Source organism: Psittacula echo, assembly GCF_963264785.1.
Source record: "Psittacula echo genome assembly, chromosome: 21".
Taxonomy (NCBI): Eukaryota; Metazoa; Chordata; class Aves; order Psittaciformes; family Psittacidae; genus Psittacula; species Psittacula echo.
In genome coordinates, this window is record NC_137757.1 from 4,613,980 (window position 1) to 4,635,841 (window position 21,862).

The 21,862-nt window shown below is 56.6% G+C and overlaps 1 protein-coding gene across 1 annotated transcript in view; it reads right to left on the bottom strand.

The window, feature by feature from the left end:
- The window catches only part of PTPRU (protein tyrosine phosphatase receptor type U), a gene marked incomplete at both ends in the record, with an annotated part of 54,482 nt that extends 36,490 nt beyond the window's left edge, over window positions 1-17,992 (bottom strand). Inside the window, 2 exons of the mRNA XM_080632553.1 lie at window positions 2,902-3,030; window positions 17,920-17,992. Of these exons, the coding sequence (XP_080488679.1) occupies window positions 2,902-3,030; window positions 17,920-17,992 (202 nt within the window). The remainder of the gene's footprint in view (window positions 1-2,901; window positions 3,031-17,919) is intronic.
- Between the last annotated feature and the right edge of the window lie 3,870 nt (window positions 17,993-21,862).

The window sequence follows — 21,862 nt, forward strand, 5'->3', positions numbered from 1 at the left end:
GGGTCCTGCCTGCATCCCTCTGGGAAAACCCCAGAGCAGCCCAGCAGGAAGAGGAGCCTGTCCCTGCCTTGACAAGCTCTTCCTCCTCCAAAACTACAGAGAGATAAAAATGCAGCTCCAAACAATAACCCCTGTAGCCATTAGAAGCAGCAGCAGGCAGGCTGACAGGCAGAGGGTAGCTCTGCCAGCCAAGGGGTACCAGGGTCTGAGCCCTGCAGCATCTGCCTCCAGGCAATCCCAGTGGAAGATGAAGCCCAGCAGTGCCTCCTCCTGTGCTGGCTCCTTCTCAGTGTGTCATGGGAATGGGGTACCCGCTCCCCACTTGCGCACCAAGCCCCATCTCACAGGGGAGCCCCAGCACCAAGAGCCACAGACTGCAGTAACTCCCCACCAGGAGCCAAGAACGAAGCTGAATTTGCCAAGGTTTTATGGCTTATGCAGCAGGAGCTGGTTGGGAAGTGATGCTGGAGCTACTGGCTGAAGGAATGACTCCTCGGAGGGGATGGAGGGACAGCAGAGCTCATCGGGATGGGGACAATGGCTTGGTCACAGCCTGCACTGAGGCTTTTTGCCACTTTCTCCCAACCCAACTCATCTCCTATGAATTTCCACACGTGAATTCCACCAGCAGCAAGAAAAGGTTCCTGCACCTCCAGGGAAGAACCTGGAGCTCCACAGAGCATCCTTGTCCTCCAAGGGGCACCCTGGATCTCTGCAGGGATGAGCAGGGCTTCCACACATGTAGATATCGCATAGCCCCACATCAACCTGAAGGCAGGTATGGATCAGCCTGGCACACAGAGGTGATGCTTGGAGGAGAGCAGGAGCAAAAAGCATCCAGAGGACCTAGGGAGAGCTATTTTGGTGCAGATGCAGTGATGGTGCAGCCTCATTTGCCTGCTTTACCTGGCTCCTTGCAGCTGCTCCTTGACAAAACAACAACTGAATCACTTCAAAGAATGAAACAACCACAATTACAACGCGGGAGACACCCATCCATTGTCTATGGGTGTAAGAGAGACAAGTCCAGAAGGGAAGAAAAGGGGTAAAAGCCCCGTAACCAAAGAAGAAAGCAAAAAGCAAGAGGGATGGAAAGGTAGAGGCAGGTGGCCGGCAGCCAGCATCCGCTCCAATAAATCCTACGCTCCTTGAAACTGGCTGATCTCCAAGAAAAACTCATTTTAATCTAAGACCACGAGACTCCTTTGGAAAGTGCTCCCTGGAGAGGCCCAGGGACGTGAAATACTCTTCATCCACCAAGCTGCTGGGGGGGGACCAGCTTGAGATAAGGCTGCAGGAGCCTTTACCCGCACTGGGGTAGAGCTGCACCAAAACAGGGCTCCTGCACCCACTGGAAACAAACAGTCCCTACCTGGTATCAGGGAGCTACGGGGATGAGCATCCCTTTGGGTGCCACTGTCAGTCAGCATCAGGGATGGGTGCTCTTCCCTGGGGCTGGAGCCTGCAGTGCTCCATGCTTCCAGCATGCAACCTGGGGTGGTCACATCCACGCTGAGCTAAACTGCATTCATTCCAACCCCCAAAACCACGGTTAGTTCCTCATGCAGCCCCATTCCACCCAACCCTTCCATCCCCCAGGCTTTGAACTCAGGCAGTTTGTTGTTATATTAAATCACAGCTGAAAACCAAGCAGAAAACCCAACTAATTGCACATTCCAGACTCTCCATCCTGAGCCACTTCAATCCCCAGCTCTGATTCCCTCCTCACAGCCCCAGGAAACCTCTCCCAGGACACACAGGAATTGGGATAGTTCCATTTAAAGCAATTATTTGGGAAATCATCAAGGGAGGAGCAGTTCTAGAGGCAGGGCTGCTCCCCCTCACCTTGCACCAGCACAGGCAAGAAAGCAAAAGGGAATGGAAAGAGGAGAAGGTAAAGGAAGAGGAAGGGTAGTGGAGGGGAAAAGCCAAATTAAGCCCTGGCATGAACAAGGCACAAGATAAACAGCTGGAGGCAGGTCGATGGAGCAGAAAAGAGTCTTCTATTAAGCAGTTAATGTTTTAATGAGGAAAAAAGGCATTTTTACTCTCAAGTTCTACACCAGCAATCCCCATCGTCAGCATGGGACCTGCTCGCCTCCAGGCTGGACAGGAGCCGGAGCGCTGGGACCAGGCAGGAGACAGCAGTCCCAGACTCAAGGAGCATCTTGAGCCCGGTGCATCCCTTAGAGCAAATGGGCACCAACTCAAGCGGGTCACAGTGAGGAGCTAAGAGTAAGCAAAGGCCCAAATGCCACCCAGGCACGATGCCCGTGCCATGGGAGAAAGGGAGCTCCCTCCATGGCTCTGCGCCCCCAGCCTGCACCCAGAAATAACAAAAGCTGGTTTAAAAGCAATGAGATTAAACAGAAAAGGGAAAAGAAAGGAGTCCATTTGCATTTTCCTCCTTACAGCTCCTGAGCCTTCAGATGCCTCCAACTCACAGCCACAGCCTCTCCCCCACTTGCAAAAGCCAGAAACACGTTTTTTTCCTCTTTTCCACACCTCCAGAGATGGGAATCTCTCACGAGCCAGCAAAAGCAGCACGAGTCTCCAGAGCAGAGCTGCTCCAGCCCTCGCAGCATCTCCGTGGCCTCCTCTGGACCCGCTCCAACAGCTCCACGTCCCCTCGAGCTGGGGCCCCCGGAGCTGAACACAGTGCTCCAGGTACTGCGTGGTCCCCAGCAGCAGGGACCCGCATCCCCTGTCCCCAAGGGCCACGCAGCATCCTGCTGAGGACTGACACAGCTCATCACACCCTGCCCGCACAGCCGAGGACAAGTCAAGGGTAAAACGCTGCAGGGATTAAACCAGGAGGAGCCGTGGGGTCCTGCTCTGGGGTACAGGACCAAGGGGTGAGGGCAGAGGTCCCTGAGGACACGGAGGGGGGCCAGGACTCACCGTGGGGCAGGTCAGCCGTCAGATGTGGCACCATGTAGCTGCGGATGAGCTCCCACCCGAAGTCATCGTCCTCCCCCTGGCTGTACTCGCACTGGTTCAGGTCTCCGTCCTCCTCAAAGGTGCAGCCAGCTGCAGAGAGAGACACCATCAGCACCACTGAGACCCCACTGCATGGCTGGTCCCTTCCCGAAGCCCTGCCGGGATGGGTGCAGCACCCCCAAAACACAGGGGGACCCCGGGCATCCCTCTACGTGCATCTGCAATGAGGTTATGGTCCAGCTGCTGCTAACCCCCCAGTCCTCCCATTCAGGTCCCCCCACCAGTGAAACGAGCTGGCAGGTCTCAATTCCCATGCTCAGCCATGGGAGCAGGATGCAGCTCCCAGCTTTGCTTCCCAGGGGCCAGGCACGGAACAAGGGATTTCTCCCAAGAAACAGGTCCTCGACTGTGGCACAAGGATTTGTGGTTTCACCTTGAGCTCTTTGGGGGCCTGTCCATGGCCTGACACAACAACAGCAGGTCTCAGGCAGGACCTGCAGCAATCACAGCCCTACAAATGCCCCACTGAACCCCCCCGAAGGTGTGGGCTGGCACTTCTGAGCCCTTTCATTTATCTATCAGGGGGTTGGGTTTTATCTACAAGGTGCCTGACTGAGCACTGAGAATGGGAATGAATGCCAAGAGGCCATTCGTCCCCATGCGGACCGAGGCGACGTGGAGACAGCACACTGCGATGCCAACCAGCCGCACATCCTGCATCCAGCCCCGTATCCCACATCCTTATCCATCACGCCCCACGCTGCATCCAGCCAGCTTTGCCATGGGGCCACTCAGGGCTGGTTCATTAACACTGACCTATTATTCCATTAAACCCACAGATCACAGGAGGAGCAGGGCACCAGCACTAATTCATACAAGCCCCTGGGCTGACGAGGGCAAGAAAGTCCTGAGCAAGCAGAACAAACAAAGGCAAATATCCCCCTAATGGGCCCGCATTGAAGCGGAGCAGGGCCAGGGGATTATTTCTTCTGTTTTTTTCCTGGTTTATCCCCAAATTACATCAGTAATTCCCCACCACCACCGGGGGATTTGCCAGCTAATGGCCCCGTTGCTGTAGGCACCGGTTGTGCTTCCCCATGGTGGGGGATGCTCGGATGCATCATTTCTGCAAACACGAGTCCAAACACTGCAGAAACGCTTGTAAAACGCCCAGAAAATGATGATTCCCAACAGCTTCACAAGTAAGAACATATCTGGGGCTCTTCCCCCCGGCCTTTACACTCATTTTTTAAAGCACAAGGGCACACTCCAGCTCCATCACCAAGTTTATCGAATGATTTGGGTTGGAAAGGACTTTAAAAGTCATCAAGTTCCAACCCCCCCCCCCAAAAAAAAAGTTGTTTTTCTTCTTCTCGGAAGCACAAGAAGCTTCCTTTTAACAAATTCTCTCCTATTCACATGCCTGGAGGCACCAAGACATCACAGCTTTCCTAAACTCCTTCCCGAAATGGAGCGTCTGCCCAGCCCACGTGCGGATGTGCCCCCGCACCGTCCTGAGACACTCCGGATTTGAGTCTGAAACTTGGCTCTGATTCCTAATGGGAGAAGGGGGGGGGGAAGCACAAATCTGTCAAAATTTTCCAGGAAGGAAAGAGAAGAAAATAAAAACCCCAAATAAACCAGCGTCAGGAACCAAGCGCCAAGGGGTTTAGAGAGAAAAAACCCAAGCGTTTCTTTCCAAGTTCTGCTGAAATGGGATATTCTGGGACGGAGGAATTTGTTCTTAGCGTTGGGTTTTTTGGTGTGAGAAACCAAAGTGGAGACAAACAGCGTTTCAGGCTAGAAGAGCCCCATTTCCCAGGGAAAAGCGATTCCTCTGCCCCCAGTAAACCATTCCCTGCCACTAATGGCATCAGGGGCAATGAAATCTCCTTCTCCTAGGCTGCATCTCCATCACCTGCATCCCGCTGCCATCCCCAGCACAGCCCCTGGCTCCATCCGGTCCCGCGCCTCTGTTTCCCCACTGCTCCACCTCTCCAAGGCTGGACCTTTGGCCACTTCCAAGATAACTCCCAGGCTCCAGAAGCTTAAAATGCAATTACATGGAGTAGATCTTCCGCTGATGGAGGCGCAGCTGGCCGAGCTGATCCATCTCCTTCCTCGGACAGGTTTATTGTTATGGCTTTTCCCAGCATGAGCCTTCCCCCCATCCGCACTGTGAAACGAAGGCAGCTCCACCTCGCCAACAAATTTGGCTCTCATTTGTATACACAGGGGAAAAAATAAGCAGCATTTTGCAGAGCCTCAGTTTCCATGAGCTATGCGATGCTTTCGGCACCACCTCTCCCCATCCCAAGGGCAGGGTTGGTGGAAGCTTGACCTCCAGCCCCTTCTCCTTCCCCACCACAACACTAAGAGGGACGTAAAGATTAACACTTGAGCAATTAAATGCCAACACCCCAGCTCTAGAGGGGAATCAGAGGGGTTAAACCCAGAGCAGCTTTCAAAGTGTTTGCGACCTGCAACATCCATCTGCAGCAACGGGGATGTTTATACCCACGCTAAGGGCTAATGGCAGCAGGATGGGGTCTGCAGCACCACTCCAGGTCTGGATGTGCCCTAAAAATCACCAGGCAGAAACAAGGAGCCCCCAGTTCCCAGTCTCTGTGCTGGCTGGAGGCCAGGCTAACAGCAGCTCCGGGCAGTGTGATGAAGGCAGCGAGCGCAGGAGGTGCAATGTGAGCGCAAAGGCAGCTATAAATACTGCTGGGGGTGTGATGGTGTGCTCCCAGGGGGGGTGATGCATCCGAGAGGATGCCTGAACACCCCAAAACACCTAAACCCAGAGCCTGCCCCAATGCATGACAAGCACCCCACGCTAAGGATGAGACAGACCCCATTTAACACCCCACTCCAAACCCTTATGGCACCTTGGCATGCCCAGACAGAGGGATGAGCACTAACACAGGGGTTAAACACCAGATGGACCAATATTCCTTAGATAGAAAGTAAAAAGAGGTGGCTTGAGAGGCTTGCCAGGGAAACTGGTACCAGTGCTGCTCAGCATCCTCCCTGGGTACTGGTGCCACCCAGCATCCCTCCTGGGTACCACTGCAGCGCCAGGCAAAAGGGAGCAGAGATGTGAGCAATAATATGGGGGTAAACATCAGATGGACCAATTTTTCTTTTAAAAGAACAAAAAAAAGAAGAGGAGAGTTAATGCATTCACCAGGGATAAAGATACTGGTGCTGCTCAGCATCCCCTGGGTACCGCTGCCACCCAGCATCCCCCTCCCTGGGGCTGGAGAGGGGGAAAACCAAGGAGGGGAAAGGAGGAATGAAGGATTCACAAAGAAGAGGCAGGAAAAGGAAGACCAAGCAACCAAGCACAATGGATGGCATTTCATTAGATCTCCGTGGCCACTAAGGAATGTGGCCGCCTGCCCATCAGCCCGCCCTGCACTCTTTCATCCACCGGCTCCACACTCCTCTCGCTTCAAAGTTAATTACATACTTAAACCTTTTCTGTTTAACCTCCTGCACCGTGGGACATGCTCCATGGGCTTCTCTTTGCTTTTACTGAGCAGCCTTGAAAAGGCTTCAGTGCTAAAGGGCGGCCTGACACCACCCACGATGGGCTCGCAGTATCCCGCAAGAGTAATGACATTGCACTACTCAGAGCATCATCTGATGGGGATGCTACAGCAATAACATGTCCCAGAGTGGGAAGGCTTTATTAAGAAAGGGTTTATATCCAAACTTTAGTAAGCATGGGCTCCCAAGAGCTAAGGCAGGCATCCAGGACTCCCAGTCCAATGCGAAGCAAAGCCAATCAATGGGAAAAAGCCCGTTTTGCTCCCATCTTGGCTTAGCCAGGACTGGATTATCCCCGTGGTCATCCTCAGGGTACAGCTTGGGGACACAAGCCCTAGCACACTGTGCCATGCAGGCACAGGCCAGGAAAGCTAACACAGGTGAGCCTTCAGAATCAGGATTCATTTTTCATTCCTGGCCTTTCCCAGCAGCTCCTGCTCCCCCATCCCAGGTCATTATCAGGAGGAAATCAGGACTCGGGTACCCAGAGGACACAACATCCATCACTCCAGCAGCCAAACACCCCACACAGTGACACAGGGCTACAACCCATCACGTGAACACACTGAGATGTGGCAGGGGTGAGTCTCCCAAATCCAGAGTTTTCCCAGGAGCAGGGATGGAGCCAGAGGCTACACAAGCCCTGGACTATCAAACCTAAGACCTCCCAATGCGTATCAGATGCTCTTTTCCTGCACCAGAAGTAAATGGTTAATGCGACTGCTGCATGGGGGGAAACTGAGGCACGGAGGTGCTTTGGCAAAGCCCCGTAACACCAGCAGCCTGGCCTCATCCCCCAGGACAGCATCCCTTTGCTGGGATGCTGGTGAGATGCCATCCCTTTCCCAGCACCCCAGTGGAGCCGAGCCAGCCTCCCACCTCCCAGATCCCGGCTGCTATTTAAAGGTGATTTCCTCGGCACACTCCTACGGGAAGGCGCCCTGGGAAGGAAACAGTGGGAGCTGCTTTCCTCCGGGCGCCAGCAGACACGGGGGATAGGGAACACATACTGCAAACGAGATTTACTTCTTATCCAGCAGCATCTCGTACGTACCACACCACAGGCTCCCGGGCGAGGTTATTAACGGATATGGGACCAGAAACTGCGTTCCTATCTGCACGGGGATCACACTTCCCAAGGGAATGATGCTACAGGACTCACAGCACCAAGCAAACCAGGACAAAGACCGGGTCCTGCACCGCAGCATCCCACATCACTCACCAATGGGGACCCCTCCACATTGGGCATCCCACCAGCTCCATGCCAAGCCCAAACACGTTGGGATTTCAGTCTCATCAGTGGGAAAAATCTCTTCCAGTCCAAGCAAGGAGGAGCTAAATCCCCCCTTAGCTGCAGTTTGCACACTCAAAGGGCAACAGGCCCTTCAAGGTGGGTTTGTGCATCACATAGAGATAACAATGAACACCCTCCCTGCACTCTCTGCTCCCCACTTCTAGAAGATAGAAATGTTTGAGGGGAAAAACACCAATTTCCTGGCCCTGCCAAAAGCTGAGTAGAAGAATATGGAAAGCAGCTCCATTAGAATGCTCACCAGTGGTTTGTTTTGCTTCTCCAAATCATTTTAAATATTGCATTTAATAGAAAAATAATTTGCTCAGCTGTAAGAAACATCAATTTGCAACTTGAAGCCTCGTATATTAGCCAAAAGAAGCTAATGTGTAAACATTAGCAGCTCCAATAGCACATGGGGTTTAGCCAATGCAATTCCAGGGAGAGAACAGCCAGATATTAAGATGGAGGATTTGCATAATAAGTCACTTATGCCTGATAACCTCAGTGTTTGGAAAGCATGGGACAAGGAGAACAATATCCATCTACCAGCAGCTACAGAAGACATAAATCTCCCTCTTTTCGCCTGTTAAACTCTTTATGGTTTCTACCTGTAGATTCCCATGGAGGTGCTAAACCTCCTGCCGTGAGAACCCAGTCTCAGAAGCCTTCAAAGGACCTTTGGCATGGGGACAGGAGTGGAATTGGGAGATGTGGATGCATTACAGGCATTCCCAAGCCTGAGGGGAGCAAATATAAGCAGGAAAATACCAATCTTGAAGGGTTTGCAATGCCACGGGGCCAGCTTGTGCATGGGCAAGGACCAGGTGCACCACGCATCCCCTTACCATGAAGATGCATCTAAAAGTAATGGGGGAATAACTGATCTTGCTTGCCAGAGTCCTTCCTTGGGGCACATCCAGCTGCAAAATGCAGCTCCCCTTCCCTCTCACCCCAAAAAGCAGCTCCCACAGGGATCAGCACAGCCGGGACCAGGGTCCTGCATCACCCCAATGATGCAGCCCGGCATCGCACCCCCCCGGGTGTCCTGCAGTGATGCTGTGGGGCACAAGCCAAGAGGTTCCAGCCCCGTGGCTGAGGTGGATGCGTGCATTTAACACCACATCCAAGTGCTGCCCATGCACAGCATCAGGATCTGTCCAGGGCTGGTTCCCTGGGAAGGCCCAGCATCACTCCTCTGTTATCCACACTCAGGTCCTGCAGCACAGGATGCCCCTGGAGCTGCCTGGCCAGGAGGCCACTAACCTGCAACACAAGTGCTTTCATAATGAACTATCACTTAATTAACAACCTCAGGGCTGCCTCTGCGACTCCATACAAAGGAAAACAAGGCAGGCCTTCAGAAACCTCCATCCTGCTCGTATTGATTGCTCACTGTGCAATTACAGCTCCTGGGCTATGCGGTGACCTGGCACCCTGGGGGGAAATGGTAAAAAAGGGGGGAAAAAACCAAAAGAAACTGAAAAGAGGGGGAGGAAAGCTCATTTCTGTCCCCTGGCTCCTTTATTACCATGAGGTCCCCATGGCTATGCTGAAAGCTAACAACCATACATGCCTATGGACCCAGAGAGAGCAGGACCCTGAGCGCCAAGGATGAATTGGTGCTTCTGGGGAATCCCTGAGGACATGGGGATGGTCCCTGGTACAAGTTCAGGCGGGGAAAGCAGCTGCCCTATGATACAGCAGCAGCACCATCCCAGCCCCGAGGGGCTCCAACACCAGCTGCAGAAATCAAGGGAAAGACCAAGTTTTCCAAATTAACCCCGTTTTGCAGGGGAGAAAGATGGGGGAAACCTTTCATCGTCCGTTCCCCCCCGCAGCCTCCCCTCTCCGGGTACCACCTCTGTGGTGATGGATGCAGGAGCGACGCACACCGGTGGGCTAATCCGTCCATGATGGAGCGGGTGCCAGCACACGGGGCCGCAGGGAGCAGCTCGCCTGGGTTATTTATGGCCTTTCAAGGCAGAAAACAGAGCCACTTGCGTTATCAAAGAGCCCTCACGTGGCAAAAGCAGCCAGCGACAGAGCCACCCGGTCCTCACCGTGCCCAGCATCCACTCCCCAGCCCCTGGGGGAGATGAGGATGGGAGGAAGAGGAGCGAGAAGGAAGGGAAGAGCAGAGCAGGAGCAGGTCTCAGCGCAACCCCCTGAGCCCCTTTGTGCCCAGGGAGCCCCTGTCATGGCTCTGGAGGAAGAGTGCTGGACCACTGGCCAGGCAAAGGGGGGGGATACAACGAACTGAGCCCCAAAACCCCATCAGCAAGTTCAGTTCATCCATCCTTGAGGCTGGGCTAAAACCCAGCAGGTCCAGCAAACTCATCTCAGGGTCTCCATCAGCATCCCAGTGCCACCCATAGGTTATTAACTGCTCAGAGCATTCCCCCAGGGCCCTGGGTGCAGACACCTATGCAGACATCGGGCATAAAAGCAGTGGCACTTGGAGACAGCACCTTGTAAATCCAGAGCTGCAGAAGCCTGCGGATGCCTTTGCTCACCAGCTTATTTATTGCTTTCAATACCTCCCCTCGTCGCTGGCAGCACCAGGTTTGCTTTGCAGATGCTAAAACCAAACCAAATCAAATCTCCCTTCTTTTATCCCCAGAAAGCTGCTCGAAGTCTGCCCCTACCCCCCTTGTTTTCATAGGCCCTATAAAAACCCAGCTGAGATGCAGGCACACACCAGCCCCTGCCTGCTCTGGCTCTAAGGGTGAGCAGGCAGGAGCACGGCACCAGCAGGGATGCTGCCGCACTGCTGAGACCTGGCAGACTCGGTGCACCGAAGCAATGGGCTTGAATCCATGTTCCCAACAGCAAAACCTTGAGGTTGGTCACACAAAGACGAACTTGCGGCCAACAGCCTGGTGCAGGATGGATTCATGGATGGTGCTGGCAGCCAAGAGGGAGCATCCATGCATCCATCCATCCCGACTTCCTCCTCTCCACCCCGGTTGCTCCAATACCCACTCCCCAGCAGCACTCCAAGCCCCCTTCCCCAGCCCTCCGAGGCAAGGGAAGGCATCGCCCTCCCTCTGAGCCTGGAGCCCCCTTCCAAAGCTGGATTTCCAGCAATCCCAATGCAGCACCCACACCACATTCCCCGTGGGAAGGCTCACAGGGAAAGGAAAGCCACCGCCAAGCAGCGAGCACACAGGGCAGGGGGGCTGACCTGCAGCATCCTTGCTAAAAACACCAGGATTACACTGATTATCATGGAATGGTTTGGCTTGGAAGGGCCCTTAAAGCTCCTCCAGCTCCAACCCCTGCCACGGGCAGGGACCCCTTCCACTGGAGCAGCTTGCTCCAAGCCCCTGTGTCCGACCTGGCCTTGAACACTGCCAGGGATGGGGCAGCCACAGCTTCTCTGGGCACCCTGCGCCAGCGCCTCCACACAGGGAAGAACTGGGATGCATCCTCCCCCATCCAGCTCCCTGTTCCCATCCCCGACAGAACATGGGAATCAAGGCAGGAGACAGTCCTTTGCACAGAGCCAGACACACTGAGCAGCAGCTCCCCAGGCAGGAGCCCAGGTGAGATATGAAATGAGAAGTTCAGCTAATGAAAAGAGAACTAGGCCAACACAAGAGATGCGCTGCTTCGGTTTGATACTGTTAGGACCCGAGAAAAGCAGCCTGCTTCCTGGATGCAGAAAAAAATCAATGGGATGTAAGCACTCAGGAGACAGCAGAAACCACGGTCCAAAATGCGCAGAAATAGGAAAGTCCTCGGGGAAAAACGTGGCTGGGCAGTGGCCAAACCTGCATCACATCCCCATGGAGAGAGGACGGAGCCTGACAGTGGAGGGGGGCTTTGAAAGTCAACCCTGAGCCGCTCCTTCCTCATGAACACCATGGAAAGCTTCAGCACCCACCTCCATGGGTGCCCCATTGCCACCAAACCCACACAAGAGGGGACTTTGAGGTGACCAGGGATCCCCCATCCCTGCTAATTTAGTCACCCCCAGTATAGCACCTAGCCATGATGAGCATTCATTCTGCTACCCACAGGTTGATGTGCCTCTGCTGATGGGCACGGATGCGCTGTGGAGGGGTTAGAAGCTGGGCATGACCCAGGGCCTGGCACCTGAGAATGTGTGGGGTTGCCCTGCCCCACAACAGATCCCTGTCCCCATGAGTGGGCTGCCAGCTGCAGGGGAAAGGCTTCAGAGGAGACCCCATCCTTGGGTGGATCCGCAGGGACTTGCTGCTCCATCACAGCTGGAGATGTGGGGGGAACTGAGGCATCAGGGCACACAGCACAGGACAGGGAGGGGGCTGCACCCTAAAGAGCCCTTCAGAGCATCCCCAAACCACAGCAGCTCCATGGACACCTCCAAATCCATCCAAGCAACGAAACGCAGTTTGTCCATAGTCCATCCTTCCGCCTGCCTTCACCTCCATGAGCGAGCGGCCACGGTGCTCCGCCGCCTCTGGCCCATCAGAGAAAAAGCCATTTCCATCATCTCCTGGCAGGCAGCAAGACGACCCCCGGGCAGCATCCCAAAGATGAGGCTCAGCACTAGGGAAGTGGCTGGGCTGCAGCATTGCATCTCCTATTCCAGACTGGTCACTGTTCTCCTCATGGTGACATCCCGCTCCCGGTGACCCATGCAGCAGCCAATGGACCAACCGCAGGGTGAAGCACCTTGAGCAGAGCAGCACTGGCTCCTCCGCTGGGCTAATTGGGCTCATTAGGCTGCAGGTCTCCAGCACGAAGCACACCCCAGGCTCCAGTGCCCAGCGGCTCATGTCCACACACTGTCATCTGCAGCCACCCCGAGCGGCCGCAGGGACAGTGGCCTCATTAAGACACATCAGGTCATCGCCATCCCCTGGTCCTGTCCTGGCAGAGCTCCGAGCATCTCAAGCCAAACGCTGCATCCACAACCCTGATTGGTTTAATGATGGCAAGAAAGGGTTGATCCCTGCAAGCGCTCACACACCGTGGAGACGAGGCCCTCAGTGCCATGGGTTAGTGGTGGTCATGGCAGTGCTGGGGTAAGGATTGATCTTGATGCTCTTAAAGGTCTTTTCCAACCTTGATCTTGATTCTATAGTCTTTGATCCATGGAGGAGGGGGGCTAGGAAGTCAAAGCTGTCTACTGGCTTATGTAGGGCTCCCAGGCAAGAGGGTCCCCAGTACCCAGCATGGGGAAGGATGGACCCTCTGCCAGCCCCATGCAGCCCTGCACCAGCACAGTCACCTTGTTGGGGGTGATTCTCCAATGGTTTTTAAGCCAAATCAAACAAAACACGGTAAGAAAACAGGGTAAAACAAAACCAGTCTGAGATTTGCTCTGGCTGCAACACATCCAGCTGCAGTGAGGGGACATGAGGGGTGCCAAGCACCCACCAAGCCTCCCCCAGCTCCTGTTTCAGCATCTGGAGCACTTTGGGGCTGCAGGAAGGTGAGGAGACACAGATTTATGGCCAAAACCAGGCAGGAGGCTCTTTTGCTGGGAGTCTGACAGGGAAGGAGGGGGCGAAACCACACACCAGGACCCCACTGAACCCCAAACTGAAGGAGCATCACACTCCCTGCACTCCCACTGCAGCCCCACCAATACCTCAGAGCTGCCCTGGCACCCTAATGGATGGTTCCCCATGGGAACAGCCCCACATCCATGGGGGCAGCTTTGCTGTCCTGCTCCCACAGTGGGCAGAGCATCAGCACCCAGATGTGGGGTCTGGCAGAGGTCCCCAGGGACAGCCCCATCCCAGCTCACAGAGCTGCCACGATCCATGCCTGGATTTGCTCTCCAGATGGCAGAAACTGGGGTGCAAAGAGCCCCTTAAACCTATAGGAAACCCATGGGCTACCCCAGGATAGCTGTATCCCCACCACCAGCACCCTGCCTGCAAAGCAGGGCCATAACACCCCAGGCAGGACCTGGAGGAGCATGAAAGCAGCCAGGGGATGAGCTGCAGCAAACGATCATCTCGGAAGCAGGAACAACACTGCTGGCTTCAAAATGAAAGGCAGGGCCCACGTTCCCAGGACCCCTCTAGGCATGGAGGCCGGCATCCCCTCTCCTCCATCCCATCACTCATCCGCATCCATCCCATCACCCATCCGCATCCATCCCGGCACAGGGAAAAAGCAGCAGCTTCTGCCAGGCCACCTGCAGCGGAAAGGAAAAGCTCCATCTCCAGGACTTATTTATTTTAAGGCTGCCAAGGAGGAGGCAATTAGCTCCGGGGCACTAATTGCTGGGAATCCTCCTTGTCCCAGAGGAGAAAGCCTCAGTTTCCCCATGTTCAAGTGGGTTTCTCCAGCTTGGAATGGGAGGGTGAGATCCAAAGTAAATCCCAAGCTGCCTTCAGGGAGAAGAGGTTTGGGAATCCTGACATTTAATCATGCGGTAACTAAAGGTTCCCAGACATGTCTAATAAGACAATTATAGTGCATGTTAATAATAGATTATTAAAAAGCTTATTTATGGAGGTTTAAGCAGGCAGATGGCAGAGATGTGTGGATAAGGCTCCCGGAGCCTGCGCTACCTCCCAGCTCCAAGCATGCAGCAGGGATTTACCTGCCTCTGCCTCACCATCTCCTCCTGTTTAACCCTTGCATGGCTGCTAAAAAGCAAAGCAGCAAATCCCAGGAGAGGATTTGTGTGGGATGCTTTGGGCTCTGAGCCCCTCTGCAGAGCGAGGATGGGGTGATGGGTTGTATGCAATGGAAAAGCTCCATCCAAAGGGAAACCAGCATCAAGAGCCAGCAAGGAGGCTGTTGCAGCCAGAGCCACCAACAAGCATCTGCCTTTGCCTTCCAGGAGGTGTCTCTGCTTCCCCTCTTCTTCCTGCTGGGCTTTGCTCCGGGAAAGCTCCCAAGGAAGCTGGAATGGGGCTGGTTTGTCTTAGTTTGGATAATAAAGGGAAAAATGTGCAGTTTGAGCCAGGAGGTGACTCACCAGGATCCCTGTTCCCGAAAGCAGATCAGGGCAGGTCCAAACACCCAGAGTCACCACATGAAACAGGAGATTCGGAGCAAGAAGAGGGCAAAAACAGGGCAAACGCAACAGTGAGTCTTGGTGGGGAGGAAAAACAGGCATTGCCACCTTCCAATGAGGATCTCTGATATGGAACCAGAGGGACAGTGCCACTCAGGAGCATCAGCATCACTCAGAGCATCCCTATCACCTGGAGCATCCCTAAACTCTTCTTCACCCTCTCAGATGATAAAGATCCACCAGGCTCCAGTGCATGGAGAGAGGACACTGGAGAGCCAAGGGCTTGGGAGCTGGAAGCCTTTGCCCTGGTCACATCAATGGGATTCTCCAGAGCATCCACATGCAGGAGACTGAGGGGTGTTTGCACTGTCTGGATGCTCCAGGAAAGGCCATGGCATTAAAAACACACATAGAGGAGCAAGCAAGAGAAAGAGCCTCTTCCCTGGCAGAACAAGCAGGGAGGGGAAAAACATCCAAGCCTGAAACAAACAAGGAAAACGTAATGCCAGATGGGGTGGGGAGGAAGGAAAATGCCCATCGGCAGCCAGGTGGAAGGAAATAAACCCCGGGAAGAGCAGGATCAGGCACCCGAGCACACAGAGAGCACAAAACACTGACCCCACTGCTTGGGGACAGCCCCTGCGCAGGGGCACGCAGCCACAGCATCCCGCTTCCCGGAGCATCCTCCCGTGACCCCGCTGCTGCAGACGCTGTGGTTAACGGTTAACGGGGTTGTTGTGCTTCCCAACCCCAATCCCAGCCCTGGGGACGGCGTCTGCTCTGCAGTTCCCATTCACCCAGCCAAGACAACCCAGCGACAGGGGTCAGGTCACCCCTGCTGCCTCCTGCCTGCTTGTCCCAGGGGGTGACAGGACCCCCACTGAGGGGCTCCTCTGACCCAAGCACCCCTCAGAGCACCACCAAACCAGCCCTAGTGCCACCGGAGACGCCACCAGCAGACGTCCAGGGCCCCCCAGCAGCACCAAGCTCCGAAGTGGAAGCTGCAAACCCAAATACTGTGTGTGTTTAATTGCTGCTAACGAAGGCGAAGCCAAGCGCAAGCAGCTTCCGCATAATTACAGCGGGAGTGCCACGCAGCGCCTGGAAAACAGCCCGGGAGCATGGCGGGATGCGGGTTGGGGTACACAGGGAATGCAACTTAGGGCTGAAGTTTTGGGGTGTGGAGGAGCGGAGATGTGCCCGCTCCTAGCAGCGATAGGGATAAGGAGCAGAGCCTGCCCAGGTTGGAGCCCTTCAAGCCAGCCTGCTCCGAGCTCGGAGAGGGAAGGCTCCGGGTTTTATTCCAAAGAGCCCCGAGGGGGAAAGATGAAGCTGGCAAATCCCATCGGTGACAGCTCGCGGGTCCCCACCACTGACACACAGCGCAAGGGACCGCTCGGTTCGGCACCCACCATCCAAACCCCCTCCCGGGCTCTAACCGTTGGGCTCGATGATTATAAAGCTCTCTTCCAGCCCAGCTGGCTCTGGGATTCTAGGACAAGCAGGACACAGCCGTGTGCCGACAGCTTCATCACTGGGAAATCTTAATGAACCGCAGAACTTTGTTCAAAGAGCATCCCAAAGCAGTGGGGAGGCTGTGAGCAGGGCACACGGCTTCTCCCCCAGCTCAGCCACTTGCTCATGGGGGGCCACAGCTCCCAGGCATTCCATGCCTCAGGTCCCCCACTCCCAGAAGGGATCACACTGCACCCATTCCATGCAAAGGAGCAGCAAGAACCACCCAGGTTCCAAATACCCTCAGAGACAAGCAGCCGGTTGTCCCCGTGGCTGGCTTTGGGGTCCCTGCAGGCAGCAACATCCCTGCCGCCAGTCAAGCCACATGGGCAGGAGGGAACACACCAGGATTCATGGAGGAAGCAGCCTGCCACAGAGCCAGGGGGCTGGGGCAGCCCCTCACCGCAGCGCTGAGCCTGCTCTGCATCTACCAGGGGAGCGCTGGAATAAACACGCTCTGATTTACACCAGGATCCTGCCCTTTGCAAATGCCATCTTGCCAGGGAGGAAGCTCACAGAGGGGAAAGGGGTCTCTGCTCCCTACAGAGCCCCCCCAGCCCCAGCACCACGTCCCCATCCTGCTCCTCACAGCCCGCAGCAGCTCAGCCATCAACACCATACACCCCAGGACCGGGGAGCAGCACAGCTCAGGACCCTTCCTCTAACACCCGGATGGGTGCAGAACCCCCTTGCTCTGGCAGAGGGCTCCGAGACCCTCCCCAGCTGCGCACCTCAGTTTCCCCATTGCGTCCTTGCTCTGCCCTGAAGCAGGGGCTGCTCCATGCACAGAGCAGCATCTGCCCCCAACCCGGCACACATAGAAACCCATTCCCTCCACCTTCCATGAGCCACAGAGAGCCTCAACTACTTCGTATTCCCCCCATCCATCCATCCCTTGTCTCCCCGCCGCACGGGTCAGACTTATTCTGCTTTCTGCTGATGGGTGCCACTATTTATAGTTGTTTGGAGGGAGGCCACTACCCCAAACAACCCCTAAAAATCAATGCACCAACACGCAGGTTTGTAAAGGTGAAACAACCTGAAGAACCAGCCAAAAACCACCCCTTAACGCACCGAGCATCACCCAGGAGCTGGAGGCTGCAGCACCGGGGTCCTCTCAGACCAAAGAATCAGCTCCTTCTCCCTCTGCCTCAGTTTCCCCCTGTAAAACGCACTCGCAGCCCCCGGCAGCAGCTCGGGAGCCCCTAAATCCAACAGCCCCGCTCCTGCCCCCCGATGGGTCCCCGCACCCCGCCTGTGCCTTCGCCCCAGCCCCTCGCAGGGTCCGGCTCGGCGGGGACCGAGGAAAAACACCACAATGAAGGAAACAGACCCAAACCCGCGGCGGGAGGGAGCCGGGGCTGCAGGCGGCACCAGCCCCGGCCGCCACTTGTTCCTCCATCAGGGTCCCCGAGCCCCCCACCGGAGCGCATGCGGTGACACCCCGAGCGCAGGGGGAAGTTTTGCCTTCCCGGGGCCGCTCCGTTACGGACGCGGGCTCAGCTCCGGTGCAGGCGGCGCAGCCAAACACACACCCCCCCCCCCCAGCCCCAGCGTCCCGAACTCGGCTGCCGCTCACCCGCGGCGGGACGGGCAGGAACCAGCTCGTACCGGGTGCCCCCCCACACACCCCCCGCTCCGTTCTTACCGGCGGGGGTCTCGGTGTCCAGCGCGCAGACCCGCAGGGCGAGGGCGAGGAGCAGCGCCGGGGCGCTGCGCATGGTGCGGCCGGGGGGCAGGAGAGACCGGAGGGACCCGGGGAGGGGGGGGGGGGGGGGAGGTTGAACGGAGGGTCCGGTACCGAGGGGTGCGGGATGGGTCCGGGCCCCGCGGTTCCGGTAGCGGTGGCGCAGCGGGGCCACGCGCCCGCCCCGCGCCTCAAATAGCGGCGGTGCCCGCACGGCGACGGCGGCGGCTCCTCTCGCTCCGCCCTGACGTCAGCGCCGCCGCGCGGGACACGCCGCTACCGGCGGCACCGGCACCACCACCACCACCACCGGCGGCGGCGGCACCGGCAGCGCGGGCAGGCCGGGGGCGCCCCCTGCCGGCCGCCGCGAGCAGTGCCAGCCCCGCCTCCCGACGGTGCGATGGGGAGGGGGGGGGCGGTACTGGAGGGGGGAGTTACCGGTAACGGGGAGGGGGGGAGCGGCTGCGGGTGAACGGCACCCCCGGGGCAGGATGGGGAGCGCGGGGGGAGCCTGCCGGGGGGGTCCCGGTTGCGGGGGGGGCTGCGGGTGTAGAGGGGTGCAGGGGGATGCACGGTGCATGGGAGGGTCTGGGGGTGCAGGGGTGGAGTTGTGGGGGCCCTGGGTGTGGGGAGGGCTCCCTTGCAATGGGGTGCAAGGCTTTGGGGGGTGCCGGTTCCAGGGGTGCGCGGGTGCATGGGTACGAAGTTGCAGGGGGTGAAAGGCTTTGGGGGTCCTCAATTGCAAGAGGGGCCCCGGCTGCAGAGGGGTGCAAGGCTTTGGGGAGTCCCCAACTGCAGGGGGGGGTCCAGGATGCAGGGGTGCCCCAGGTCCAGGGGGAGGCTGTGGGGGGCTCACTGCGTACAAGGGGGTCCAAAGCTTTGGGGGGTCCCTGGTTTCAGGGGTGCCCAGCTGCAGAGGGGGTGTTGGGGGGAGGCCGGGCAGGGGGTATTGGGGTATCAGGGCAATGGGTGCAGCGGCAGAGCTGAGCAAAGGGGGGGACACCCCGAGGGGTGGGTGCTCCCCAGCACCCAAGGGCCCTGAGGATGGAGGGACCTGCCCGCCCCGGGGATGCTCAGCCCCTGAATCTCCCCCAGATGCTGCCGTGTCCCACTGGATGTCCTCAAGGGACAGGGACTGATGCTTCCTGCCCAGGATGGTGACATGCGAACATGGCCAAGGCTCCACGGGGGGGTGGTGGCACCCAACAAGGCCACCATCGCTTGCATGGGAGGGGGGTGACGGAGGGTGTGAGGTGCAGGAAGGATCCTGGAGCAAGCAGGAAGGAGGAAAAGCTCTGTCCCTTTGCAGCAGGGACACAGCGCTGGCAGCCCCCGGTGTCCCCATCGGCCGTGCCAGCGGGGATGAAAGGCTCCTTGTTCACAGCATCCTCTCCGGCCCTAATTCTGAAGGAAAATGTTTTTCCAAAGGTTTGGAGCGAGGAAAGGGGGAGCTTTCCCTCAGCTTCCCAGCGTGATCCGTGCCCGGGTCACCGCGTGCGGCTCCAGGGTGGGAAAACTGCTCCAGCAGAGGAAAACCTGGAAAATGGAGGGAATGATGCTGGAAATACCGGGAATTGTCCCCCAGGCACGCAAGGAGAAGCGCCAGCAGTAGCAGCACTCTGTGCTGATGCAGCCCTGAGCAGGCAGCACCAGTGCCAGCACCCAGCAAGGGGCACAGGTGGATCCAATGGGAAGATCCCGGTCCTAGGAGCAGGATGATGCCATTGCCAGCACCGAAAAGCTTTCTCCAGGTTCATTGCCAGGGATGCTGCTGTGCTGCTCCTCCATGTCCATGGCTTATTTATTAGGGGTCAAATCCAGACCCAGATAAACGCCCAGCAGGAAAACCGGGAAGCATCGGGAGCCAGTTCTTGGGGTACCCAGTGGGGAAAGTCTGTGGCTCCCGTGGGTTTAATCCCAGCCACAGCTGCATCATTGCAACTTCATTCCAAAGATGATTTTTTTCCTGGGAGCTGAGGAGTTTTTTGCCGGGTGAATCATCGGATGGAGCATCAGTTAATGACTGAGCATGGGAAAACTGGGAATGCTCTGCAGGGCCTTCATCCCATGGGGAGGAGAAGGAGGAGAAGGGGAGAAAGGCCACAAGGTGGGGGGCACAGGGGCGTCCCATGCCAAGGATGGAGCCACTGGGACAAATCCTGTCCCTATGAGGCTAAAGCCTGTTAAAACAGTGCCCTGAGAAAGGAATTAAGCCACTTGGATGTGACGGCAGGAGGGGGCTGGCACAGCGCTGGCTCTGCAGGTTCCCCCCCAAATTAAGAAGGGGTTTTTTTTATCAAGCAAAGACATCCCTAATTCCCCAGTGGGTCACCATCCTGCTCCATCACCCCACAGCGGGGGAATTCCCAATCCCAACCTCCTCGGGTGAGCTCTGGCACTGATTTGGTACTAGATCCGTGCTGTGTAACCAGGATCATCCAAGACCCAGGACCTGCCACCCCCATGGGGACCAATTCTGCATGAGAGGAGCTGGAGGGTAACATTGGCTTCACAAAGGGGCCTTGTTTCTGTGAAGGGCTGGTGCTGGCCCCAGGCACCCGATAGCTCCCATGGGATCCTTCCCAGGAACGGGGTTTGGAGGAGCCCCCCAGCAGGGTGGCACTGCTGGCTGCATGGAGGGGATGTATGCATGGAGGGGACAATGAGAGGCTGCATGCATGCATGAAGGGGATGCATGGAAGGGATGCTTAGAGGGGATGCATGCACGCATGGGTGGGATGTACACATCCATAGAGGGGATGTATGTATGGAAAGGTTGCATAGATGCATGGAAAGGATGTGTGCACAGAGGGGATGCATGCATGCTTGAAGGGGATGCATACATGCATGGAGAGGATGCGTGCATCCATGGAGGCGATGCATGCATGGAAAGATGCATGGCAGATGTGTATGAAAGGGACACATGAAAGGGGCATAGGTATGCATGGAAGGGATGTATGGGTCAGATGTATGCATGCACAGAGGGGCTGCATCAAGGGGATGCATGTATGCATGGAGGGGGTGCATTCCCATTGCCAGCAGGTTTGGGACGAGCAGGAATTGCCCGCAGGGCTCTGCATGAGGACATTTCCCCCTGCAGCACATCCAGCTCGATCCCCTTTGTGTAACAGGTCAGAAAGGGGGGAAAGCTTGGCAAAGGGACTGTCACAGTGTCCCAGGGACAGGGGCTGCAGCACAGCACCCATCCTGCACAGCACTAACCTGCATGGAGGGAAGAAAGGAGGGACAAAGAGAAGCAGGGAGGAAGGAAGCACAGCACTGCTCCATGCAGCTATGGTGACAACCCATCAGGACCCAGCTCCATTCCATTGCTGGGGTGCAAATCCCATCCCTGATTCCAGCCTGAGCCAAGGGTTTGGGGGACAGGGACCGCTCAGCACCCTGCAGGGTGAGCCCATGGTCCCTCCCAGCCCTTTCCCAGCCCCATCTCCCTGCTGCCATCAGCCCCCAAGCGCTTTGCAGGAGCAATCGAGTTCAAATGAAGTAATCACTCTTCAAATATAGTCATTTGCAGGGAAAATACAGGCCTTGCTGTGATTGCAAATGGTCTCGACTGAAACCGTCCCTCCCATCCGAAGGCGAAATGTGTTCAGCTCCGGTGACAGCAGCCTCAATCACAGCCGTTGCAGCCCCATCACATCTCTTGGCTTCTCCCTAGTTGGGGGTAAAAAGCTGAGGTTTGGGGCTTTGAACCTCTCCGGAGTCAGCTGTGCTTTGGGGAGGGTTGGTTTGCTCCCAGTTATTCCCATCAAAAGGTAGATGGAGGGAGAGGAGCTGCCCCAAGCCCTTATCCCGCACCCATGGGATGGAGCTGCAGCACCCACCCGCCTCACCCAAAGCAGTGGACAAACATCTCCACACTGACCAAGGCTTCCACCCCAAA